Below are 26,711 nucleotides of genomic sequence, written 5' to 3' on the forward strand. Positions count from 1 at the left end.
AAGCACTGTAACAGAGTAGCTGTGACATCATTTAAAACGATTGTATCGGGTTGAGAAAACCTGGTAAAGAGTAAACTCTAAAAACTGACATGCAACACTAGATTTAATTTTAGACTTAAAAGCTAAATAAAAAATTTTCAACCAAATTTTTAACAAATTATTTTCCATTCATCTCCCCCTATTTCCTGATGTTCTGGGAAAAAAAACAAAAAATATATATATATATATATATATATATATATATGTGTGTGTGTATTTGTTTTTTTTTGTGTGTGTTTTTTTTAAGGTCATTTAAAACAAATAAAACTCATAGACTTTTACAGGTGCTACCTAGTCAGTGGTGAATATGACTATCACAAAAGACAATCTGCAAAAGTGTCAAAAATGTTTGAAAAAAAATACAGATTTTTTTTTTTTTTTTTTTTTTTTTTTGCTGTGACCTGCAAATAGTTTAATAGATAGTTGTAATACCGAAACACATACTTCTCTAACATGACAGTTACATGCATTATAGCATGTAATTACTAGCATTATAATCTGTATAGATAAGTCCTTAAGAAGTACAATGTTTCCAGATCTTTTTGTCTTTGATACTGCCACAGCTCTGTTAGGCTCAAGTACCTATTCACTGACACCAAACCTGATACACAGGTTAAATAAAGCATCCCCTGGTGTATGCATGTTCCTGGGAATCACTATTCTAGCCAAGGTTGTTTGCATCACATTCCTGTATGCCTCTCATTTTGCTAAATAGTTTTAAGATGTATATTGTGTTCAGAGATATGTTATACATGTGTAGGCCTATAGTTCATTAGTGCTCTTCAACAGCTTTCAGTTTCCTCAGCACCCTGCCTTTATAAAACATGACAGAAGACAAGGAGCTGTCACAGGAAGGTTGTTTTTTTTTTTTTTTTTTTTTTTTTTTTTTTTGCAAACAGGAGTTAACATATTCATCTTTGCCATTTTATTTTACACTGTATATATTCACGACATGATTTATATATCTAATAAATACAAATATCATTCGTCGTGGTTACGCAAGTAATGCATGTTTTAACCTAATTTAATCTCATTTGTTTTCCTCAAGGCCATCTGGAAGTCTGTGAGGTGATTAACAAGAAACGCACTGAACAAGAGGTGAAACTTGTCTTTCCAGAGGTCAGTAACTGGGTATTTGTCAGTATCTGTGAAAAAGGGACAGTTTTGTGTGTAGTTCAGCACATAACTGCCACCTTTACAAATAAACCACTTACAGTCACAAACTGACATGATGACCTCTTTATTGGCCGATAAATAAAGTTTTGTTAGAAGTCTGTTGAAATGTGGTTACGTTGCCTGAGTCATATACAGTTCACTGTGGAGGTTTCTCACAGGCTTCAATGTGGTTGGGTCACATATAAATATCCTGTTGTGCCTCGTGGTTTTTCGAGTTATTACTGCCCACTTCCTTGAACTGGAGAGCAAAAACACATGAATAAGCAAATGAGAGAGAGAAAATATCGGTCTGTAGAATCTGTATGTGATGGACTGAGCTGAAGCAAGTGGTCGGAGTGGGGGAAGGGAGGGATCGAGAAAAGCAGGTATGGGGAGGAGACCAGTGGAGACTTGACATTTCAGTGCAAATATCTGTCTGATGTGTTGAAACAGGGCAGAAGCTTGCAGTTCTGCTCAATATTCTGTGTGCAAAAGAGTGACATGAAAGGAGGAAATTGAAGCTGCTTAAGATAAAGATAAAGTGAACAGCTGAATAAGAAAGAGGTAAGAATAACTGCAGCACAGAGGAAAGTCTAAAAGCAGAGAAGAAGAAGGGACAACCGAACAAAGTATCAGCTTTTGACAACAAAAAGGTAAAAATGCTTCAGATTTGGTTGTCCAGTTCATATTGGATCATTTAACATGTGTAAGCATGGACAAATTAGTAACTTTCAATTTATCTATTCATTTTATTTTTATATTAAGTTGTGAGAGTTAAATTGGTAACACATTACAATAAGGCTGCATTAGTTAAATTAGGTAACTGCATTCCGTTAACATGGACTAACAACACTTTTACAGCACTTATTAATCTTGGTTAATGTTAATTTCAACACAATAATACATTTTCAAAATTAGATGTTGTATGTTAACATAAGTTAATTTATTATGAACTAACAATGAACAATTGTATTTTAATAAAAATAAAAACATTGTTCATTGATGTTCATGATACCTAATGCATTGACTATTGCTTACAAATAGAACATTATTGTAAAGTGTCACTGTTAAATTTATGAGCAGTTCTCATAGGTGGGTTCAGGTGGTAAATACTTGTAAATTGGAATAACTTTAACTATATAGGTAATACCTTTACTGAAAGTTCAGATAAATAGTCAAATAAACCATCATGGATGGATGGATGGACAGATAGACAGACAGACAGGCAGAGCACACTAAGTGCACTAAGAACAGTCTAAAGGTCTGCGCCGAGTTTTGTGCATCGAAAGCTCAAGCCAACATAAAAACTCTGGGCACTTTCTTATGCTACTGATCATTGCTCATCTCTGACTGATTTAAGAAAACTTGACTACCATGACTCTTCTGTCTAAGCTCTCAGGCCATGAAAAACAATATAGTTCTATGCACTTGTGCTAACTCAGTACAGTGGCACATGACAGCTTTATTTGCAGGCAGTCAGACAGACTAAAAAAATGCTTGGTCTGAATTGCAGTAGTGAAACCAAGCCAATGTTGATTTTATCAAACCTTTCATGGTTGTGTGATAGATTAGGTTATAGATTACCTTGCTTGTTTTCACATCCTTGCTGAATTTCATATACCATAATATGATGTTTCTAATATTTACAGAAAACAGCACTATGACAGCAATAATTAATTAAATTATTATAAATAAATACTAAACAGCTGACTTGAATCAAACATCAGAACTGTACTGTTATCCAACACCTACACCAGCTAGTGTATAGTCTTTTTCTATATACTAATACAACACTGTATGTTGTAGGGGAATACAGCTAGATTCATACGACAGATGCCGTGATTGAGAGCTATGTGATTGCTTATCTTTTGACAGACTATGTTCTTAATTCATAAGCAGGTATCATAGGAGTTGCAGGTATGTCGTAAATCCTAGAGCTTTCTTCTTTGGACAACTTTGAGCCCCCTGGGTGACAGCAGATTCTCTTGGAGTTCAGTTCCTTTGGCTTTGTTCATCACATAACTCGCATAGCTCCAGACAGTCCCTGCATTCACGTCAGTAGATAGAACAAACAGAGGGGCTATCTTTCCATCAAGGCTGATTCAGGACCTTACTGGAACACAGGTCTTAACAAGCTGGAAGATAGAACAATTTGTCCACAACGAAAAGAGAAAACTAAAGCTGAAATATACTTTTAGTTACAAATAGTAGGAATGCATATTTGTCAGTAAATAAATGTGGTATGTCAGTGACCTAGGCATAGTTCACACACACAGTCTTCTAAATGCTCAACTCATCAATAGGTCAAAGAGGAAGGGGTAAATCCACCCCTACAGTGTAGTCGCAGTGTGTAGTTTCAGATTTACTGCACATTCATTGCAAAAATATATATATATATTTGTCATGTTTTCCAGTAAAAAATATCTAAACATTCTTAAAACAAGATAAATGTACTTGAGAAGCAAAATTACTAAATATATTGTCTTGTTTTCAGAGAAATAATAATAATAATAATAAGTAAATAAATAAAAAAATAACATTTATGCTTATAACAAGAAAAACAGTTAGCCAATGGAATAAGAAAAAAAAAAAAACTTGATTCAAAGGAAAAACCTCATTGGCAAATTTTCTTGTTTTAAGCATAAACCCCACCAAATTTTATATCTTATGCCATATCGTATGTATCTTAATATCTTATGCCATTCTGCTTCTCAAGTAATTTTTTCTTGTTTTAAGGATGTTTAGGTATTTTTATTATTATTTTTTTTTTTCTGTCAAATAAGATTAAAAAATACTGGAAAATAAGAAAAATACTTAATAAAAAAACTAAGAAAATTATTTTTTGCAATGCTTTTTATCATTTTATTTTTTCTCTGTTGTGGATACCACAATTCTCTCTTTCCTTTCATAGCTTATATTGACAACAGATCAAATTCCTGGCGTGTACCTGCACAAAAAAAACAAAAAAAAACAAAAGTTAGACTTCCTTTGAAACCATTAATCGATTTAATGCAGGTGAACACAATTACCTTTCAAAGTAGTCAACTGATTTGATCACAGGTGTGATTTAAATGAAAAATAATCTTATTGTATTTCTTGCAAAACCACTTTCTCAAGGTGATACAACCCCCAGTGGTCATTCATGTGAAATTTCCTGTAATTGTTCTTGTATGCCATTGAAAATCATTCACTTTCACCATTACTTGTTTGTTGTTTTGCAATCATTCATGTAGATAGCATAATTAGCCCCAGAATTCTAGGGAATTGTGTGCTTTCAGCTTTGTTGGGTGGGACACCTTTCTGTGCCTCACCTCACTGATGCTCATGTGAGTCAAATTCCTGCAACCATGTTTCAAAATGTAATAAAAACCCTTCCTATTAGATGGGAAGCTGTTATGGAAGAACAGCTCATGAAATAACTTGAAATGAAATGCTGAAATCTTGGTGTGGTGTTTGGGTGTCCACATACTTTTGGCCATATAGTATAGATTGCAGTTGGATGGGTCATGGAGCTCTGAAATGGAAAGCTACAGAGATTGTTCTGCAAAAGCAGCTTTATAATAATTCAGTTTATTCATTATTAATGTGAGTTTGTGTGTGTGTGTGTGCAGATGGAGTACAAAGTGACGGTGGCCACAGGTACCTCAGAATATTCAGGAACCAATAACTATATCTTTGTGACTCTGGTTGGGGAAAAAGGAGAGAGTGAGAGAACAGTGCTGGACAATCCAGGCTTAGACTTCCGTAGAGGAGCGGTGAGTGCACGCGTATATGTTTGTGTAGGTTTAGGAAGTTAAAAGCACTTAAAAGCACTTAAATGCCTTGATTTTGTTGTATTACAAGCTTCTTTAATCCTCATTTGTGTTGTCCTTACATTATAGCTTATCGTCTCATCATCACAAAAATTTATTAAAAAACTAACATTATCTTGTGGATGTTATAATTTTTTCTCCTTTTTCCCTGTTTTTGAAGGTGGATGATTACATAGTCAGAAGTGCTGCTGATTTGGGTCGCCTGATACTGGTGCGACTGGAGAAGCAAAAGTACTGGGTGGAGGATAACTGGTTCTGCCGTTACGTGAAAGTCAGTATACCTGGTGAAAGATGCATCCATACTTTCCCCTGTTACCGCTGGCTAGTGGGAGATGGAGTGGTGGTAGAGCTAAGAGAAGGCACAGGTCAGTTATCCAGTATCTAAAATGTTTATTTTGATCTGAGAACAAGATGACACTATGGCTCAAATCTCATCTCTGTTTCCCTCCTCTCTCATAGCTAAAAAGCTTAGTGAGGACTCCTTGCCACAAGAGATAGCTCACAGAAAGGCTGAGCTTCAGGAGAGGCAGAAAACATACAGGTCTCCTTGGAGTTTACATTCACTGAACATCACTGCATTCCAATCTTTGTAAGTAATGTACTTTCCACGAATCCCTGTTAAACACTTTGCCTCTTCTTTTAGATGGCTTGCATGGGCTCCTAGGATTCCAAAATGCATTGATTCCAAGTCAGAGGCAGACCTCCCCCAGGATGACCGCTTCGACAATGAGAAGCGCAGTGACTTTGTGCGATCTCTGCACTATGCGTGAGTTAAAATGCAAATCAGATTTTGCACAACTGTAATGTTTAAATAAGATGTGAATGTGTGTTAGTGTTCTTAACTACTGAAATGACCAGTGCAAATGACTAAGCATGCTTTGAAATTCCTAAATTTGTGTATTGATTACCACAAAAAATTAATTTGGACTCATCCCTCTTTTTCTTAAAAAAAAAAAAAAAAAGAAGCAAAAATCTGGGTTACAGTGATGCATTTAAAATGGAAGCAAATGTTAAAATACTCACTTTTTCAAAAGTGTAGCCACAAGACATAAACAATATTTGTGTTAACATGATTTTAGTGTGATAAAGTCACTAACCTTTTCTGTGTAAAGTTATAGTCAATTTTACAACTTTGTTGCCATGACGATGTAATGTAAAAACCTGAAACAACTGTAAAACTGCCCATTCAAACAACTTTATAACTCAGATAATACACAAACTTTAACAGAAGAATTCATGTAAGTGCTTTTTTTTTTTTTTAAAGAAAAGAAGGGACGAGTCGAAATTAATTTTTGTGGAAATCAACATTATGCCACAAATGCTGTCGATTGAGCTTAACTTGTATTGATCCTGGAACATTCCTCTAACTGTCATCATTAAACTGAAATCCTGCCAGTTCTTGGTAAAAGAATGCATGGATGGACCTCCTGTGTTCATTGATTGTTCAATGTTTACCTATGGCTAATTTGCAATGTGCAGTACTAACAAATGTGTCTGATGAGAGCTACAGAATCACATCTTTGTTAAAGTGACTAGCTGGCCTGTGTATATGTATGTACATTTTTTAAGGTGCTTAAACAAATTGCGTTCCTGTAGCCATACATCATTTATTCAACCATCCATCCATTTATTCTAAACACAAAACCATTCTTCCTCCCTCCTGCCTCTTAGACTTTTGGAGCTCTCGCTGAAAAAACTGGCAATCAAGTTTGGAAAGTCCTGGGATGACCTGGACGACTTCAAACGGATCTTCTGGAAGTTAAGAAGCCCTATAGCTGGTACAGTTGCTTGTTCTGAACTGTCAACATTTTTTCCCCTAATTACTCAAGTTATTTACCACATAAATTCACAAAATATGCAAATCGTCCAAGTATTAATCTACTTTTAATGATTTTGAGGAAATTGCTTCATTCTCTGTAAGCTCTCTTCCCAGAACATGTCACTCCATTATGTAACCTCTTAGCTGCATGTCAAAGGCTCCTTGTTTTGGATAAAAGTAGAGACGAGTCTAACCACTGTTATGTTCTGGTTCAACCAGACCATACATCATATAGATGAATGCTGTTCATCTTCTATGGAAATTTCACTCTGGCATATTTTAATACTTATAACATAAAAAAAAATCTATTCAGTATTCTCCTGCATCTCGACTGAATTTGTCCTTGTTATAGAACTGTCTGGTCCGTTTTTACTTTTGTATACTTTGTATGATTTTAATAAGCTTGTACACTGATCAGCCACAACATTAAAACCACTGACAGGTGAAGGGAATAACATTTATGATCTTGTTACAATGGCACCTCTCAAGGGGTGGGATATATTAGGCAGCAAGTGATCAGTCAGTTCTTGAATTTCATGTGTTGGAAGCAGGAAAAATGTGCAAGAGTAAGGATCTGAGCGACTTTGACAAGGGCCAAATTGTGATGGCTAGACGACTGGGTCAGAGCATCTCCAAAACGGCAGGTCTTGTGGGGTGTTCCCAGTAAGCAATGGTTAATACCTACCAAAATTGGTCCAAGGAAGGACAACCGGTGAACCGGAGACAGGGTCATGGGTGCCCAAGGCTCACTGATGCGCGTGGGGAGTGAAGGCTAGCCCGTCTTGTCCAATCCCACAGAAGAGCTTCTGTAGCACAAATTGCTGAAACACTTAATGCTGGCCATGATAGAAAGGTGTCAGAACACACAGTGCATCACAGCTTGCTGCGTATTGGGCTGCGTAGCCACGCACTGGCCAATGCTGACCCCTGTCCACTGCCGAAAGCGCCTAAAATGGGCATGTGAGCGTCAGAACTGGACCATGGAGCAATGGAAAATGGTGGCCTGGTCCGATGAATCATGTTTGCTTTTAGATCACGTGGACGGCTATGGGGCGTGTGCATCGTTTACCTGCGGAAGAGACGGCACAGGATGCACAATGGGAGGCAGTGTGATGCTCTGGGCAATGTTCTGTTGGAAAACCTTGGGTCCTGGCATTCATGTGGATGTTACTTTGACACGTACCACCTACCTAAAGATTGTTGCAGACCACGTACACCCCTTCATGGCAACGGTATTCCCTGATGGCAGTGGCCTCTTTCAGCAGGATAATGTGCCCTGCCACACTGCAGAAATTGTTCAGAAATGGTTTGAGGAACATGACAAAGAGTTCAAGGTGTTGACTTGGCCTCAAAATTCCCCAGATCTCAATCCGATTGAGCATCTATGGGATGTGCTGGACCAACAAGTCCGATCCATGGAGGCCACACCTCGCAACTTACAGGACTCAAAGGATCTGCTGCTAACATCTTGGTGCCAGATACCACACCTTCAGAGGTCTTGTGGAGTCCATGCCTCGACGGGTCAGAGCTGTTTTGGTGGCACAAGGAGGACCTACACAATATTAGGCAGGAGGTTTTAATGTTGTGGCTGAGTAAGCACAGTTATTTATTGACTTTGTTCAAAGGTCCTGGAAATTTTATGCAGCTATTCAAAGTAATTTCAACTAATTAGTTTCAACTAAGTAGTTTCTAATCATGTTCATTTTAAGATCAGTATCTTTTTAACAGTTCATACACAGAAATGTATTAAAATTATTAAATGAATAACTTGACTCTGTGATGAATATTCTGATTAGAATACGCCATGGAGCACTGGAGAGAAGATAGATTTTTTGGTTACCAATTCCTCAATGGCTCAAATCCACGGATGATTAAGAGGTGCAGAGAGATGCCCTCTAATTTCCCTGTCTCTGGAGACATGGTGCAGTCCTCTCTGATTCCAACAACCACTCTGAAGGAGGAACTCAAGGTGAGAGTTTGTGCACCATTGATAAGTGCTCTGTTATATTACAGTATATACTGTAATACTGTTGCAGCAATAGAATGGATTTTTCTTTCTTTTTTTTACAACCGTGAATCTCATGTTTCTTTGTGTTTTCTACTGAAGAAAGGGAATGTATTCCTGGTTGATTATGCTATATTGGATGGGATTCCTGCCAATGTAATCAGAGACCAGAAGCAGCACATAGCTGCCCCACTCTGCTTACTGTATGAGCACCCTGAAAATGGCCTCATTCCCATTGCTATACAGGTAAAACTGACTACAGAGCAACTCATTTGTTGTGCTTCTTTACTTTATTCGCAGGTGCTTTACTCACAGCATTTCTTCATCCAGTTTGACTTGAGAGAGACCTATCTACACCTATCTAGTTCTTTATTGTTCTTTATTTAAGTAATAATAATTGCAAGCATTTTACAAGATTTAACAGTAATTTCCTACAATAAAAATACACTGCTGATTCTGCAACATAATACTACAAACAGAAAAATCCTGTTCACTGGAAGTCACAGTATATAAGTATAATTTAATTGTAATAAACTACAACTGTAAAAATTACTCCAAAACGTAAGGCAACAAGTAGCCAGGAATGTATTGTAAGTTCACACTAAAGTGTAGGCTATATCTATTACAGCCTTTTGCCTCATGTTCACTTGTGGTGAAACTAAAATCTGGCATCATAATAATCTTAGATTAATTTAAAGCAGTGTTTTCAGCTACTGGCAACCCCCTATCACTGCACATAATGAATCGAATACACCTCATTCAACTCATAATAGAGTGCCCTGTGATGTCTGATTTGGGTGTGTCAGAATAATAAGGGGGGGCGCACCTGAAACTAACTATGAAGAATGAGAAGAATTGCTTGATCGATCTTCCCCCTTTCTTTTAGCTTGAGCAGAAACCTGATAAGGACACACCTATATTCCTTCCTAGCGACCCACCACTTGCCTGGTTATTGGCTAAGATATGGGTTCGTCACGCTGAGTTCCAGATCTTTCAAGTGTTATCACATCTGCTACGCACACACTTAATGGTCGAAGTGATCTGTGTGGCCACACTGCGACAACTGCCTGCTGTTCACCCTATATATAAGGTTAGAGAATGTCTACAGGACGTGCTGTGTTGGAAAGAGATGTTTGCATGTTTCAATGCATGATTTTACAATAAGCTTGAAAGCTGACTAAATAATGACTAAGTAAAAGCTTCTTGTTGGGTCCTGATCACCCTGTCAGAGTTTACATTGTGATTATAATGACCATCTGACTCTGGATTCCTCTTACTACATGGCTACTTACAAAACAAGTAAATAAATCAACATCAAATATTGATTTGAGTTTTACATAAATACAAAAAAAATGTTCTTCATGTGCTAACATATTCTAAATTAACTGGTTTGATTCAAGTATTTCTATCCCTTCAATATTTAAAGGGATAGTTCACCCAAAAATAAATTTTATTTCATCATTTACTCACCCTCATGCCATCCCAGATGTGTATGACTTTCTCTCTTCTGCAGAACACAAATAAAGATTTTTAGAAGAATAATTTAGCTCTGTAGGTCCATACTACACAAGTGAGTGGGTGCCAAAATTTTGAAGCTCCAAAATCCACATAAAAGGAGCATAAAAGTAATCCATATGACTCCAGTGGTTAAATATGTGTTTATACACGATATGATAGGTTTGGGTGAGAAACAGATCAATATTTAAGTCATTTTTTGTCATAAATTCTCCTCCCTGTCCAGTAGGTGGTGATATGCACAAAGAATGTGAATCACCAAAAACACAAGAAGAAGAATGTGAAAGTTAAAGTGGAGATTGACTGAGCAGGGAGGAGAATTTATAGTAAAAAAAAAAAAAGTACTTAAATATTGATCTGTTTCCCACCCACACCTATCAAATCACTTCATAAGATATGGATTTAACCACCAGAGTTGTTTGGAGTAGTATGTTAATTATGTGTCCCTTATGTGGATTTTGGAGCTTTAACATTTTGGCACCCAGTTGCATTATATGGATCTGCAGAGCTGAAATATTCTTCTAAAAATCTTCATTTGCATTCTGCAAAAGAAAGAAAGTCATTCACATCTAGGATGACATGAGGGTGAGTGAATGATGAGAGGATTTTCATTTTTGGGTGAACTATCCCTTTAACATGAATTAACCTGACTACATTAGGTTACACACACACACACACACACACACACACACACACACAACACACACACACACACACACACACACACAACTAATTTAGGTAGAAATAGCTCATTAAGGTAACAATTGCAGGGTTACATTTACATTTATTATGCGAGATGAAAGTGACCATGAAGTGATATGGGAGATATCTATGCACAAATAATGAAGAAAACAGTTGCTTAAGACAACAGTCATTCACTCATTATACAAAAATATTTGACACATTAAAATCACTTCATATATTAAGCTGTCCTGTTGCACCATATTTGTTAATGGTCTTCTTCATTCTCTCTTTCAGTATGTCCTCTACTACTTTTTGATTTCTCACTCTTTGTCTCTGTGCAGCTGTTGACTCCCCACCTGAGGTATACACTTGAGATTAACTGTCGTGGCAGAACACAGCTCATCTCACCAGATGGCATCTTCAAAAGGGTGAACATCTTTAAACGATAAATAAAAAAAAAAAAAGGCAAATGCACACACACTATGTAACATGTTTACAATATGCCCCTGAGTTTAAAATGTTCCGAAAATCCAGAGGGTTTACTGATTTTCAGGGCTTGTTGATAAATACCTGTATACTTAGCTCACTTTCTTGGTCTTAAATTGTGTTTTTAGGTGGTATCAACAGGTGGAGATGGACTCTTGATTCTGGCACAGAGGGAGTATGAAGTACTGACCTATCACTCCCTGCAGCCTAAATTAGACTTCTTGGACAGAGGGGTTACTAAACTGAGTGGCTATTTCTACAGGGACCATGCCCTTATGCTGTGGGATGTGATTCAAAAGTAATCTTTACAAATAAGATAATGAGCTTCCTTAAATTTTTTTGAATGTAGCTGTGAAATCTATATTCTAGACATCATACAGACATCACATTTACACATGACTGAAACGGTTTACAAATTACATTAGTATAAAATAATGATGATGGCCCTACTCTTGAACTCAGACCTGTTTATTCCTATCCTTAAGTGCTCTTTTTCTCTCAGCTTTGTTTCAGGAATAGTTTCCGTGTACTACAAGAGTGATAGCGAAGTGGAAAAGGATGCAGAACTTCAGGCTTGGATTAAGGATGTGGTTATGGAAGGCTTTGTGGATGTGCCTCATTTTGGTAAGCAATGAGTGTGCAACTGCATTTTCACATCATTGGACTCAAGAGTCAATAACAGGACAACAAGGGTCCTGTAACAATAGCAGATAAAGGATACATTTATAAACCATGTGCAGTGTATTTATTTAGGCATGACCATATACATTAAAAAAAAATAAAAAAATATTTTTTACAACACACACAAACAGGTCAAACCCCCCAAAAAAGACACACGTTGACAGTTGAGGCATATACATCTACTAACTAAAGTAAAGGAGATGAGACAACAGGAAAATGAACTAAATTAAGTCTAATTACCAAAATGGATAAAGATACAGTGCCCTCATGTGGTCACCAAGGGAAGTCCAAAGTGAAAACCTGATGCCTGGATATTTGCTAATACACAAAAAGAGCAAATTTCAAAATAGTTTCCAATGAACGGTCCTTGTTGTATGAATCATCACTATGAACTATCTAGCTACATACAACAGCCTTGACCTTTCTTGTGTCTAGGTTTAGCCAGTGAGCTAAAGAGCAAAGAAGAGCTAATCACCCTGTTGAGTGTGGTGATCTTCACCAGCACAGCACAACATGCAGCCACCAACAACGGACAGGTATATAATGCCATCTTATCACCATTAAGAACCAAAGTTCTTTTTTACCTAATACATTGAAACCAGGTTGCTACAAAACACATTGGGTGTTTATTATTTACATAAAGTGTGCTGCATGTAATCTATGGTCTCATTTTTTACCTTTCTTTCGCTCTATGATGTAGTTTGATTGGTGCGCATGGGTACCCAATACTCCCTGCACCATGCGGCAGCCCCCACCAAGAGATAAGGATGCTGTTACCATGGGCCTGATCATGGACACACTCCCTGATATCAGCCAGTCCTGTGTTCAGATGGCCATCACATGGCATTTGGGCCGGGCACAGCCAGATGCAGTAGGTCAACAGTGCTGTCACAACTTTGTCTTGCTGCTGACTTTGTTATTGCCTCATAAAATACAATATAACTGTGCAAGAGAAACTAAGAATAATAGATTAACATGAAGCATTAGACTATGCAAATCCAAAATAATTTGCTAAAATCCTAAAAATTAGCTTTAAATCATTAAATTAAATCATGATGGTCATTGTAAAATTATAATTAATTGCTCACTGTTTTTCTTTTTCTCAGATCCCAATGGGGCAGTATGTGGAACAGTACTTTACTGAGCCTGCTGCTTTGAAGATGATAGACAAATTCAGAAAGGAGCTGAAAGTATTGGAGGAACACATAATGTCTGAGAATGAGGGACTAGAACTACAGTACCTTTATTTGTGTCCAAGCCGCATAGAAAACAGCATCACCATTTAGAGAAAAATGTCTTTTGGCATACACTTGGCTCTTGATGTGTGATTACAAAAATCCAATGAGGTGAACTAATAAAGTAAAAATCAGTGTTGCTGCAATTCCTCTATACTAAATTTTCAACAGGAAATGTAAGCTGTCTGTTGCATTTCCCCTAAACATCTTAATATTTACTTAAAAATAAATCTGGGGAGAATTATCACATTAGTGGATTTTATTTATCTTTTTGAAAATGTCACAAGCAAAATAGGATATTCAGGATATTTGAAAGTCCAGTGGTTCGACTGATAATCTTCTGTGAAGCAGATGAACACACATGCATATAAAACCAAGAGTAACTTGCCAAGACATAGCCGAGACCAACAGCTTTATCAGGAGTTTTGAGTAGGCAGAAATAGTTTGGTATTCTTTTGTAAATATTCGTTTTTCCTTAATATGGTTTTCCCATTAATATTTCTTGATTGTTTAGTTTGTTACCTTTCTGAAAACATTTATCAGCATCGAAAGCCTGAGCTGTTTCATTCATTTTAGTAAACTATTTATTTTACTTCTGAAATGAGGAAAAGAGAAAGAGATATTTGTTTTTATAAAGATTTTCAACAGTGATGGTAAAATTCATTAAATGAATGCATTCAGCTTTATGAAATGCAGATCATTTATAAAGTTGATAGAGTTCAGTCTTTTTCCAGACGAAAGAGTGACGTGTTACAGCCATCAGTGTACATAGCAGCTATAGGAAAAACATGCTGACTTTGATACATTATGAACTCCCTGTACATAATGTATAATTAAATATAGAAAAATGTTCTAATACCAACCATTTTTTTCCTGTTTCAAATCTTTCTTTATAACTAACTAGAGGCCCTTTAAAATGTTCTGGTCTGAAAGATGGCTCACAATTATACAAAATGTACTCTACAGTTGTATAGGCAAAATCTTGAATCATTTATTGTGAAAACAGAACCAAAGTGATCATGTGAAATTCCATTCAATGTAAAATGTGTGTGCTGAATGATCTATATTTGATGTGTGGAAGTATAAATAAAATCACAATGAAAACAATTATCAACAGTGTTTGTAGTTGACAACCAAATGACAGACTTGGGGAATTTTAAGGGTTTTGGTTAGTCCGCAGCTCAGAATAGCACAACAACAAAGACAAAAAAGGCATATTAGTGAGGTACAGGGTAATCATAAAAGTCAATCTCACACTATGTGAAAGGAAGTTAGAAGTATGGTTAAACTCCAATCACTAGGCAGTGCTAATGCACCAGAAATTCCTTGCGTTTGTTGAGGCGAACCTGACAAAATGACAAGAATCCTATTAACACATAGATCGCTGCTGCAATGAAGCAATTGTATCCAACTTGGTTGTACAGTTTATAAATGCTCTGCAGTGGCGTCTCCCTGAAATGTGGAGAAGAAAAAAGTTAGTCTTTTCATGGTAAAATCGTTAAAAAGCATTTGGAGTGCATATATTTGCAGTCCTTCTCATAAATGGTAAAACTGGTAGAATCTGTTTTCTCACTGGTTTTTGCATGCTGTATGTACTAGAATTGGCTTATATCACTTTTGAACATAAAGAGGAAATAGTGGGGCCTTGTATGGAAAAACATAAAAAAAAAAAACAATCATCGCTTCTGTCATAAAGTCTTGTGAATTCATGTAACATTCCCTAGCTAGACACACAAATAATTTTCCAGAGTGACTAAATGAGTACATGGCAAAAGGAACTCACAAGTTATGCATGTCTTCCTCTGTAAAAGGCACATCTTCTATGAGCACGGCTGAATGTGTGGTGAAGAAAATCCCCAGCACTGCCTAAGAGAAATGTAGAAAACAGAAAACTTTGATTATGGCATGGAGCTGTTCCATTTCCCATCATTAGCTCCATTCTATTGATCTGTCCTATTAAGTGACTTTATCATGTCAGGGCAACTCTCTAATTAATACTAGAGTTAAAAAAGTAAGACTGCTCAAAATAATTGCTATTTCCAATTTGGTATTTGATTGTTCTTAAACCTTTAACATAAAATGCACTTATGTATTTCAGGTTAAATGGTCTTGCAACATTTATTCGCGCATGCGTAGAACAAATATAGAATATTTAAATTTAGAAAGACTTCATCAAGTGAAAATACGTTACTAAGGGAGAATACTTGTCTTACCAGCATAATCACACCCCAAATGCTCAAGACCAGTCCACATGCTGCCAGTTTAGGACCGCAAAAAAGTAAAGAAGCCATTTTTCTAATAAATACTTTCCAGGTTTCTGTTATCTTAAGATGTCTGAAGACAGTTTCAAATGAAATATACCTTACACGACCGTCATTTGTACTTTTTGAAGCCACTTGTGTTAGAGTTTTAGTTTTACAGGTCTCGGCGAAATCGATGTCAACCCGATCAAATCAGCTGACTTCAGAGGAAGCGGAAGCAGACTTTACAGCACAGTGCAACGTCATAAACAGATTGAAACAAACTTTTAAATGAGCCAACAACATTCGGATTCGAAAGTAACACCGAAATGTCCGCAAAAAACCACTTCCATCCCAGTCAACATTTAACTGATCAACATTTAATTTATCTTTCTAAGATAAAGTAAATGCCTAAAACGTAACTCCACCCACCTTACATTTAAAGTTTAAAGTGTACCGTAAACAAATCATTTTTAAATGATATTTTGCACCCAGACTTGAACGAAATTTTAAGTAAACACAATTCTCACATAGATATTTTACATTTAGCTCTGTTATAAGTCACGCATGTGTAGACTCGCTTGCATTTAACTCTTAAAACCAAATAGTTAGGAATGTCTTAATAAGACAGGAAAAGCTGCAGTCTTGTGGACAATTGTACGATATTTGTTTACTAGACACCCGTAATGATGATTGCAAGTGACTGAAACTGGACACCAGAAGTGGTTACTTCTTGTATGACTCTTCTCTTATTCTCCACCCTTCATGTTCTCTCCCCATAACAAAACGTCGCCAAATTCCTTAGTTTTCCAAGTCTGCATTGAGGAGTTGTATGGGACAAAATACGGTAGAATCAGAGGGAAAACGGTCACCTCCACATGATATAACTCTCTAAAGAGCACGTAACAGGAGTTTGAGCGGGGAAAAGAAAAATAAGCTTAATCTCGTGTGATGAAACCAGTGAAAAAGCATAAGGAAAATACGAAGAGGGCGCGTTAACGGGACAGCACGAAAGGAAAGAAGTTTTAAACTCAAAAGAAAACCATGGGAACGTGTGTGTTTTTACTTGTTTGATAGCGCATGGAAATAACGTGCGCAAACACCTAAAAAGATAAAGGTAAAACATGTATCTAAGGAAATAAATTAAGCAATACAAGATCTTTTTGAAGCATTGTGTCAGTGCAATACGTGGCCACTGGCTAACTCCAGGCTAAAATGCTAAGACTTAAAAAAGAAATGGAATTTATAAATTCAGAAATGCATAAATGTTTCCTTATTGATCATTTAAGCCTAATTTTCCTGGAGACATTTGCAAATCAATATGTATTCTTCGGAGTTTATGTTTTGAACATTAAACTTTCTGAGGTAATACAGTTGCTCCTGGTGTTATAAACGTTGTTACATTGTTCGTAATGTTGTAACGTCTCAAGGAGACATTAAAGTGTTGGATTTTTCACCAAAATTATTCACTCTTTCCTGCATATACTGTGTCATGTAATACAATCCAGATGTTGAGGGAACAAGCGTTTGGGTGAGCCCATCGGAGATGCAGCTTCCCTCTTTGTGCCTCCTGAACATATGGCTTAAAAAATTACAACATTCTCGCATCATTCTTTGCCTGAAATATTATTTTCTTGATCCACAGAGGCCTCATCGTGCCCTCTTGACTCTTTTTTCCTTAGTGGCCTTAAGAATGGATGGAGAGAAGGAAAAAGAGCGGGAGAAAGGAGATGAGAAAGAGAGTGATGAAACAGAGGAGGACAAAGAAGGGGCAGCCTTGATTTGGCAAGAGAGATACCCTGAAGATGACCTGGGCTTACCAATCATGCACTGGGAGGATCTGAGCCTTCGTATTGCTGAACTTGAGAAGCAACAAGAGCAACGAAGACAGAAGGAAAAGGTCTGAATGAAAATAAAGATGGTCAAATACTTTAAAGTTGTGAATGATTGAAAAAATAAAATAATTTCAGACTGGCCAGAACTTCAAGTCACTGGTATGCCTTGAGTATTCGAGAGCGTTGACGGTACATTGCCACTATATATTTTTTCTCTAGGCTTATGCACATTAGCTCGACCTGAAGGTCATCTATATGCTAGTGTACTTCTAAATGTTAACAAAATTCATTTTCAGAAGATATAAGCATTTAAAATCAACAGTCTTTCTTTTCTGGCTAAAACGACCCAGGCAAAATCATGACATACTCACCTGTGCTGGTGATGCCTTGGCAGGGCACTTTGAAGGAAGCACAATGCTTTAGGGTTGTTCCAAACAGAATATCCAATAAGAATCACTTAAAAAGTGAGTTCTGATTTACCGTTATCACCGTTATCTTTCAGCACCCTGAAGCTCTCACAGTGGAGGGTAATTGTCTTCAAAGGGAATAGGGCATAGGAATGATCACTTCTAAATAGAACGCACCAATGCAGGGCTTGGATGCACAGAAAGTGGCTGGAGTTTATTGATATGTTTAAAGCAGGAGTTTTTCTGAGATATCTTGGGATGTACAGCATGAGTAAGTGTTCTTTTTTTTATGTTTAAGTGTATTGTTTTTCAAAACATTGACATTTTGTGATCTTTTACTCACTTGTTTCTCAATCATCTGCATTGACTTGTACAACGGCCCCAGCCTCTTTGTAAGCAAAGACAGCGATGCGCTGTGTTTGTTTGTCAGCTGGTTATGTAGTAATGTGGTCAGTTAAATCATCGTTTGGTTCTCAAGTCAGTGGAAATATGGTCAAACTTATTGAGATCGCTTCTCAGTTTCTCCATACACCGGCTCTGGCATGAGAAGCAGCAGGGGTTTGTGATTGTATGTGTGGGCTGTGATATAAATCAAAGCCTACTGGCTATTTAAAAAAAAGGCACAAGCCGTTCAACATGTCACTCCAACTTCATGTATCAGAAGGAACTACATCAACAGAACAAAGAAAACTGTTCTCGTACCCTAGACACTGCAAAGCAGCGCAATAAAGCCACTTAGAATACCTGTGCAGGTCTAGTTGGCAAGTGTTTGCACAAGTAAGCACCTCATAAATTTTCTTGAGAAAATGGTAACATAGTTTATACTAAATGTGGTTCTGCAGGACTTGGACAGCCTGACGGTAGGTTGGCCAGAAATCAGAGGGCTGAGGAGTCACAGGGAAACTTATGAAGACACGGAGGATGATTGCAACAGTCGTCTGACTGCTCTAACATCAAGGTGCTACCGATTTAAATATCTTCTTTTCTGTGCACTTTTTTAGAATGTGAATAATAGCAATAACAGTCATGTTTTGTTATTGTAGGGTCCAGAGCCAAATGAATCTACAACTCTGTTTCATCAACAACAGTGAAAGTGAGGAGGAAGAGGAGGAAATAGAGGCAAAGAAAGAGGTTCAATATATATAAATTGCATATAATATATGCCTGTGTAATGACAATGTAGTTTACTCTTAGTGTACTTCAATCAATTTTTTGCTGAGATTCACAATTTTCTGCTATGTACTTTATTACCTTTTTCAGGTAGCACAGAAGTCCAGTAAGAGTGGTAGCAGGCAAAGGACAGAGAAGCAGCAAGGTTCAAACTCGACATCAACTAAGAAAGCCAAATCAGGAGGGTTCAAGAATGACGTCAGAGCTGCACTCAGTCTACTCAGACACAAGTTGAGATTGGAGCAAAAACAGGTTAGAGCTGAGCACATATACATACCAGCTGGCATGGTGGATTATCTGTAGAGTGGCATGTGTTTCACTTTATTTTTTGACTTCTTGCAGCACCTTTGCTGCAAATGTGTAACCTTAAGTGATTATGTATTATTTGATATATTCTGTATTTGTATAAGTTATGTATATACCATGCTAAGTACAGTATACTGTATATGTAAAAGATATAAATGCAAAACACTAAACCTTTTTGTAGACAATACCTCCTAGTGAGGCTGTCAGAGAAAGGGAGCATTATGAGCGAAGTGACTTGAAGAATTTGAGCTTGAAGGAGTTGAAAGCATTGAGGACCTCACTAAGCAAAGACATTCATGGTAAGAACACAGTCAAAGCATAAACTTTAATGTGGCAGTCATGAGAGAACCATCAGTTGTGAATAAATAAATGTGTGTGTTTATGTGTGTGTATGCAGACTTCAGTTCAGAGTTGGTGGGTCGACTTCTCACAAGGGACCAGTTGAGGACAGAGCAGGATGCTCTGCTACTGGAGGTACAAGATATGACATCACTTTGATGTACGGTCAAAAGAATTGTTTATTTTAAGGAACAGAAAATGACAGGACATTTGTTTACAAGACCTGTAGACTGTGAAAAGCACTCCATCGTCACTTCAAAAGATCTTGTTAGTATTTGCAAATTTGTATTAAGGTTTTTAATTTGAGCTTTATATATATATATATATATATATATATATATATATATATATATATATATATATATATATATATATATATATATATAAAATGTTAAGACTCTGATGAGGTGCTGTTGCTGGCTGAGGAGGAACCTCATCCCAAAATCAAGCTGTTTTTTAAAGTCAATTAACCTTTTAACAACCTCAGACACTTCATAGTCACATTATTATTAATCATCTTACGGCTGTAATTTAATCAACAGCAGTTTACGCTTGTACTGCTTGAATTGCTTGGCAGATAAAGCAATATATGTAACAAAGGACAATATATGGCATGCCATGCTCCCTAGCTCTACAGTATATTACTTTCATTTGTTTGAGTGCCAAAGTCATGTATGAAAAGCTTGACATGTTACATAAATCATGAAATACTATTTGGACAAATACAAAGTATGTGTGATGTTATATACTGTACATTGCCAAGCAACTCATGACTGATTTTTTTCTGTCACTGTTTGTGAAATACTGAAATACTATTTTGTGGAATAAAAGGGATTTCAATAATGATGTATGTGAGCATTGTTTTGTGGGGGTAAATTTGCTCAGTTGTGTGAATCTGTGTATGTGTGTTGTGCCTAGCAAGAGTTTGTTTTGTCAAAAGGCCAGCTCAGCACTAATAGAGGAAAAAAGAAAGAGGGAGGGACAGATCATGAAGCAAAAGATGACCAATGTGGGTTGGATTGAGAGAATGGTCAAAATAGTTATGAGAAACAGCTGAGGTGAAAGAGAAAGACTGGATTCATGGGTAAATGACTGGACGGAGCTAACAATGCATCTAAATATGCTATTCTGAACTGCTCATCTGTATTTAGCTTGATAGTCAGATTGGTTGATATTGTTTCAGTTGAAACAGAGGTGTTTCATTCATACCAAGACTCTTTGCTTGTCTGAAAAAGGACCATATCTATCATAATTCAACCATCTATTAAACAGGTAAGATTACTGATCCATTTTTCAACATCTCATAATCAGATGCCACAGGTGTGCTTAGTTGCTCATGTGTCTGCTCTGTGTTGCAGTACTAAGTACGGAATAATTTTTAGATACACCATTCAATTAAAAGTAAAGTTAATATATATTTATATGTATTTACAGTACAAACTGGTCTTGTCTCTTTACTTTAACAACCATTAAACAAAGTTTTCAGCTATGCTGCGCAGAGGCAATATGTATGTAACTTGATTTTTAACAAGGGTTGTTTTTATGCTGTTGTCTTATTCACCAAACCAGGACCATTTGATTTATGAAGACAAGCCATGCTATTTTAATGTCATTTATTGACCTTCAGGTACTCACTGATCTGTTGACATAGTGTCTTATAAATCTCACAAGTGGTGGGCAATAAGCCATTCACTATGCACTCAGTCAGCTGTGTGCTAAGTTTACTAGGAGGTAGAGATAGCCATGATATCGCTTGTGAACAGAGTCTCAAACAATGTTCATTGTGTATCGTAAATGAAAACAGAAGGAGCCTAGATGTAGTTTGACAAAGACTGGAAGTTTCAATCGACTGTAGGCTGGCAATTAACACTTATCAGTTATTTTTTTGGAGACAGCGGGAAAGAGGAATGGGGTGGAGTGACAATGATGAGAGGGACGGGTTGGGTGAGGGGCAGATTGAAGATAGGACATAAAGGGGATGTGGTTACTGTTTGATGGGTTAATGAAGTGTAAAGGGTCTGAATCAGCAGCATATATACCTATGCGCAAACAGTACCAAGGGTTGTGAAAGAGAAAGGGGGATTAGGGGAGGGGTAGAAAGACAGTAAGCAAGAGGGTTATGTAGGAAACAGCTAGAAAGGTTGAGTACAGGGATATGTAAGGAATGACATGAAGGCTAGATTGAAAACTACAAAAGTTTTAACAATTTGTTCCGTTATCCTGACATGTTCTTAACAACGTTACGTGTCTTTCACAGATGTTAAACTAGATAAAGAGGAGGAGATTAAGGGGAATTCAAGCAAATTCTGAATTTGTTCATTGGAGTTTGGAGAAGAGGTGGTTTCAGAAGCACAGAATGGGAGGATGAAACAGGGCTCCCAAAGCATCCGATTAAGAACTAGCCAACAATGACGACAAGTGTACCTACTGTTTTATTTGAAAGTGGAGACGGGGCAGACACCGAACTTTCTTCCTCACAAAATTCTTCTATCACTGGCCCTTGCAATATTGATGAGTCCTACAAGTATATCTTCCTACCCATTTGCTACTCCTTTACCTTTGTCTTCAGCATCACCCTTAATTCTGTGGTTCTATACCTTTCCTTTCGACACACAAGACGCTGGAATGCATCCCTGATCTACATGGTGAACCTGGCTACAACAGACTTCATGTATGGTTTATCCTTGCCCTTCCTGGTGGCCAGTTATGTCATGCGTGACGACTGGGTGTTTGGAGACTTCATGTGCCGCCTGGTGCGCTTCTTATTCTACTTCAACCTCTACTGCAGCATCTTCTTCCTCACTTGTATCTCAGTGCATCGCTACCTGGGCATCTGTCACCCTATGAAGACCATTACATTGGAGACGAAACGAGCAGTGAAGGGGACTTGTGTTTTGGTATGGATTGCTGTTTTTGCACTAACATGTCCAATTTTCCGTTTTGCACAGACTCAGTATCTTCCACGTGGAGGGCATCAAGGGGTTTTGGGGGCAGTTGTGAATGGTAAAGGCATGAATCCAAGGGAGGAGGTGTTCAATAATTGCTGGGATGATGCAATTGATAGGGAGTTCCATGATTATATTCCTTATGGGATCACACTTCATTTCTTGGGTTTTTTTGTGCCATTTAGCATCATTGCCTGGTGCTACTCGCGTGTAGTGTTAACAATATTTCGGACACTGAACTCTCAACCCCATCCTCAAGGAGTCAGAAGTGGGACAGGCCGTGAAAGTGTGGCTGGTATAGCTGGAGAGGGCATGTCTATCATCATGGGGGCCCGTTCACCTTACGTGAACAGGCGTCGCAAGTCCATCAAAACCATAATCACTATCACTTTACTTTTTGCCCTTTGCTTCTTCCCCTTCCACGTCACACGCACCATTTTCTTGTTGCTGAAAGTTACAAGTAATGTGCAGTGTCATACCATGCGCATGGTCTCCATCTGTTATAAAATTACTCGGCCTCTGGCCTCCTTCAATGCTTGGCTAAATGCACTGCTCTATTTCCTTACTAAAGAGAAAAATGGGCAATGTTGTCAAAAACCTGAACATGCCCAGCATGGACTCCTATGGCCACTGAGAATGCTGGGAAAAGGAGAGGAAGAGGAGAATGAAGCTGAGGATGTGGGGAACCACAAGGACAATGGCCCCAAAGGGGAAAACAGTACATACAGAGGTCTACCTTAATGAATGACAATATGAGGATGGAAAGCATCTTGTGAGATCGACAGAACATGAAAGAGTGCACCTGCTTGATCTGCCTTTAGTGTGTGTTATTTACTTGAAATTAATGTGTACCACATTTTGTTATATCCAATGTATTTGTACAATTCTGTGTATTCACATAAAAACAGGAGGATCTTTTAGTTGTTTTGTCTTTTCAATGCTCCTTACAGATATTCATTGTTTTTATAATTACTCAGGTGATTGCTTGGCGGGTTAAAAATGACTGATTAACTAATTTTAGTGCATATTACTAGCACAATAACACATAGAATATCAAACTCGGGGTGTTTCATTTTTTTGCAGTTGTTGACATACCTTAGAGTGGATACATTATATACTTGAACTACGTTCAGCACTTTCATGAGTTAAGATATCTAAGCTGTAAATAATTAAACTGTTCTAATAAACATTTTCTGAACTTGCATATGAAAATCAAATGACCCAGTATCGACTGTGACCTTTTGATGCGGCTACATCATTAAGCTCTATTTAAGGTTTGTATGTCCTTGTGTAAGTATAGAATCTATATTTTTTAAGATTAAACATCTCAAACAGGTAAAGGTGATGGTTTAGGCATCACATTCTCCCCTGACAATTATATTCCTCTACGAGTAATTAATCAAACATATTATACTATATTGACTATTCCTTCATTCAAAATTTTAGAAACTCAAAAGGTTTAACAGAGGTCTGTTTTCTCCCTGCACCCCACAACTTTTTTCAGCTTTTCCTTATATATTTACAGGGTCCTTGATTATTTCCTCAGTTATATAACTTGAATCTGAATTTGCATTATGTTACCAGGAGCCCCAGCTTGTGTACTTTGTGAACATGAGTACATAAGTATGCACATGCAACCTACCCTTTGTACTTCCGTCTTATTAAAATAGGTGAGAAGCAGATGATCCACGCAAGACCTCAGCCTCATAGACTGTTATTACTGCTTGGTTGTACTTTGGTTAATGATCACTGCCATGTTGCAAGAGAGAGTTGCTGTACCAAAGGAGAGCCTGCCAAATTTTAAAATTTCTATATGGCGGTAGTGGATGAATGCATGTTATTGATGAAGTACCTTGTCAGCATTGCAGCAATAAATGTTGTAACTCAACTGTTCTTCTGACAAGATCTCAGCACAGATTATTATTAGCTTTTACAGTAAATTCTATTTTCTAAACTCAGCATATGTCTACACTGATCTGTTCTTCTCTACTTCAGTTTTGAATGATTTTGTTTGATCTTATACTGTTTTGTATATTATAAAAATGTCATCCTGTCTTACAATGATTCCAATACTCCTGCCATTTACTGTTACTAGCTTCCAAAATTATGCTTTTCCTTCTGTCCTACTTAGTTGGACTGTTAAAGTAGGATTGTCCAGTCTGAGTGACTCTTTAGCCATTTTATCCGTTTTTTCATTTCACAGTACTCCAACGTGTGCTGGTATCCATACAAAATGGACTACAGTTCCCATCTGCTTTAATCTATACAGTATGATCATTATTTCTGTAATGATGTAACATCGACTTGACTGATATGTTTGAAGGCTAAGAATTGATGCCATAGAATCTGAACATATCACAACTTTATTTTGCATCACTTCCTCTACCCAACTAAGTGCCATCTGAATTTCTAACATTTCTGCAGTGTACAATGATGTCCCATCTGTTAATCTCCCATAATTTCCAATCTTAAATTCTGGAATATAAAATACTGCTCCTGTTCATCCTGTCTTTGGGTTTTTTGAGCCATCAGTGTACACTGGAAGAAATGCAGAATGGACAGTTCTTTCTTTTTTTATTAACATTTTTTTATTGATTCCATACAACAACTTAAATAGACATAACAGAAAATGTGGAATCAAATTATATAGAATTATAACCCTCCCCCCCCCCCGAACATCCCCCCTCCACCTGACATTAACACAAACCCCAGTGGTCAAAAGTTAAATTGACAATGACACACAAACAAAACGTACACCCAGAGTATAAAAGTATACTTCCAAAAAATAATAAGGTTGCACACACACATTTAAAACTACAAATCCTTCTCCACTGCCCCTCCCAGAGAGTCTTCTAAAAAGGTTAAATAGCTGCACATTTTTTATTAAATAAACCCAGGTTGCCTAGCCTTCTATATGACATTTCTTCCAATGCCGCTACCCTGCCCATTTCTGTGTACCACTCTTTAAATGAGGGCGCTCCAGCTGACTTCCATCTCCTAAGATTGACCTGTCTGCCGATCATAACACCGGCTAGGACCCAATTTTTTTATGTATTTATCCCCTATATTAATGACCGCCCCATCGCCTAAAATACAGAGTCTGGGGCAAAATGAAATTTGAGTACCAAATATTTTGAGTGTCACACATAAAACTCAGAACCCTCAACCAAAATTCTTGGATCTTAACACACCACCAAAAAACATGGGCTTCTGATTGGCATTGCCAGCAGGTGGGTGTGTAGAGGAGGTCCAATCTCTGTAAAATCTTAAATTGCATAAGGTGCACCCTACATCCCTAGATGTAGACTTGATGTTTTTAAGAATCCTAGCCCACACTCCCTCCTCCAATACCAAGTTTAAATCTTTCTCCCATAATCTCTTGAGAGAAGTTGAAGCTCCATCTCCCAGACTCTGAATTAGTAGGGAGTAATACACTGATGCCTCATGACCTTTTCCAAAAGCAGTAATCACCACTCCCAGAGTATCTGCTACTTTAGGGGGGTGTATACTACTCCCAAATATAGTACAGAGCAGGTGCAAATATTTTGTTATGTAGCAACATTTCTACAGCCCATTCCTTTGCTTTCCATGCAAATCCTGATCCGAGAAGGCTGGTTGTTTCCTAGCTTTCTTCAAGAACAGACTTTGCAGGATGATCTATTTTATGACCCTTCAAACTGACCAAATAAACCATAGCTAATTTTTTCCATCTTATCTCTAACTAGTGGTCAACCGATATATTGCCGAGGTGATACATTTTCCCATTTGGTGATTGGTTCTTTAAGGCCATGAGGGTACAGAGAATTGCCTGCATGCATGTGAAGGAGCGTCTGAGACATGTTAATGACCAATCATAGTTCGTTTTGTTGTTATGTGCCATCATGTTACTACAATAATAGACCGGTGTACAACAGAGTCTCATTTAAACAGTTTGCATTTCAGAGCCATGATGCGTTAAAGTGCTCGCCTGTTTCCTTCTCTATCTCTCTCCTCAACAGTTCCCTAGCTGTATCTCTTAACTGTCTTGTCTAATGGTAA

At 37.4% G+C, this 26,711-nt stretch overlaps 3 protein-coding genes across 8 annotated transcripts; 2 read left to right on the forward strand and 1 right to left on the reverse strand.

The window, feature by feature from the left end:
* Nucleotides 1–1,473: 1,473 nt before the first annotated feature.
* Nucleotides 1,474–14,538, forward strand: LOC127446982 (polyunsaturated fatty acid 5-lipoxygenase-like). 3 transcript variants are annotated; one of them, XM_051708419.1, is made up of 15 exons: nucleotides 1,474–1,580; nucleotides 4,806–4,949; nucleotides 5,167–5,371; nucleotides 5,466–5,547; nucleotides 5,650–5,772; nucleotides 6,678–6,784; nucleotides 8,622–8,794; nucleotides 8,933–9,076; nucleotides 9,717–9,920; nucleotides 11,371–11,457; nucleotides 11,644–11,813; nucleotides 12,018–12,139; nucleotides 12,632–12,732; nucleotides 12,897–13,067; nucleotides 13,303–14,538. In XM_051708419.1, exons 2-15 carry the CDS (start codon nucleotides 4,806–4,808, stop codon nucleotides 13,480–13,482), a joined length of 2,013 nt encoding a protein of 670 aa, XP_051564379.1. In that variant the 5' UTR covers nucleotides 1,474–1,580; the 3' UTR covers nucleotides 13,483–14,538. The 3 variants fall into 3 exon arrangements, with proteins under 3 accessions (XP_051564379.1, XP_051564361.1, XP_051564370.1); XM_051708401.1 differs by lacking the exon at nucleotides 1,474–1,580 and adding an exon at nucleotides 1,589–1,847; XM_051708410.1 differs by lacking the exon at nucleotides 1,474–1,580 and adding an exon at nucleotides 1,589–1,758.
* LOC127447103 (ribonuclease kappa-A) lies at nucleotides 14,404–15,918 on the reverse strand. Its single transcript, XM_051708670.1, has 3 exons — nucleotides 15,645–15,918; nucleotides 15,215–15,297; nucleotides 14,404–14,883 (listed from the first exon to the last, which is right to left on the reverse strand). The coding sequence occupies exons 1-3, from the start codon at nucleotides 15,720–15,722 to the stop codon at nucleotides 14,739–14,741; spliced, it is 306 nt and encodes a 101-aa protein (XP_051564630.1). The 5' UTR covers nucleotides 15,723–15,918; the 3' UTR covers nucleotides 14,404–14,738.
* Nucleotides 15,919–16,434: 516 nt separating this feature from the next.
* LOC127447058 (P2Y purinoceptor 3-like) lies at nucleotides 16,435–24,415 on the forward strand. 4 transcript variants are annotated; one of them, XM_051708586.1, is made up of 8 exons: nucleotides 16,435–16,788; nucleotides 17,354–17,571; nucleotides 18,756–18,871; nucleotides 18,957–19,044; nucleotides 19,174–19,335; nucleotides 19,571–19,688; nucleotides 19,787–19,863; nucleotides 21,986–22,122. In XM_051708586.1, exons 2-8 carry the CDS (start codon nucleotides 17,365–17,367, stop codon nucleotides 21,995–21,997), a joined length of 780 nt encoding a protein of 259 aa, XP_051564546.1. In that variant the 5' UTR covers nucleotides 16,435–16,788; nucleotides 17,354–17,364; the 3' UTR covers nucleotides 21,998–22,122. The 4 variants fall into 4 exon arrangements, with proteins under 4 accessions (XP_051564546.1, XP_051564539.1, XP_051564529.1 ...); XM_051708579.1 differs by lacking the exon at nucleotides 21,986–22,122 and having other exon boundaries at nucleotides 16,436–16,788; nucleotides 17,317–17,571; nucleotides 19,787–20,589; XM_051708569.1 differs by lacking the exon at nucleotides 21,986–22,122 and having other exon boundaries at nucleotides 16,436–16,788; nucleotides 19,787–20,589.
* The last annotated feature ends 2,296 nt before the right edge of the window (nucleotides 24,416–26,711 follow it).

Source organism: Myxocyprinus asiaticus, chromosome 1 (assembly GCF_019703515.2).
Source record: "Myxocyprinus asiaticus isolate MX2 ecotype Aquarium Trade chromosome 1, UBuf_Myxa_2, whole genome shotgun sequence".
Lineage (NCBI taxonomy): Eukaryota > Metazoa > Chordata > Actinopteri > Cypriniformes > Catostomidae > Myxocyprinus > Myxocyprinus asiaticus.

Coding starts and splice junctions, on each gene's coding strand:
- LOC127446982 (XM_051708419.1), top strand. CDS start 4,806: ATGGAGTACAAAGTGACGGTGGCCACAGGTACCTCAGAATATTCAGGA. Junction 11,458..11,643: donor CAGATGGCATCTTCAAAAGG/GTGAACATCTTT, acceptor TTGTGTTTTTAG/GTGGTATCAACAGGTGGAGA. Junction 12,140..12,631: donor TGTGGATGTGCCTCATTTTG/GTAAGCAATGAG, acceptor TCTTGTGTCTAG/GTTTAGCCAGTGAGCTAAAG.
- LOC127447103 (XM_051708670.1), bottom strand. CDS start 15,722: ATGGCTTCTTTACTTTTTTGCGGTCCTAAACTGGCAGCATGTGGACTG. Junction 15,298..15,644: donor TTTGGGGTGTGATTATGCTG/GTAAGACAAGTA, acceptor CATTTCTCTTAG/GCAGTGCTGGGGATTTTCTT. Junction 14,884..15,214: donor GAGGAAGACATGCATAACTT/GTGAGTTCCTTT, acceptor TCCACATTTCAG/GGAGACGCCACTGCAGAGCA.
- LOC127447058 (XM_051708561.1), top strand. CDS start 22,137: ATGACGACAAGTGTACCTACTGTTTTATTTGAAAGTGGAGACGGGGCA.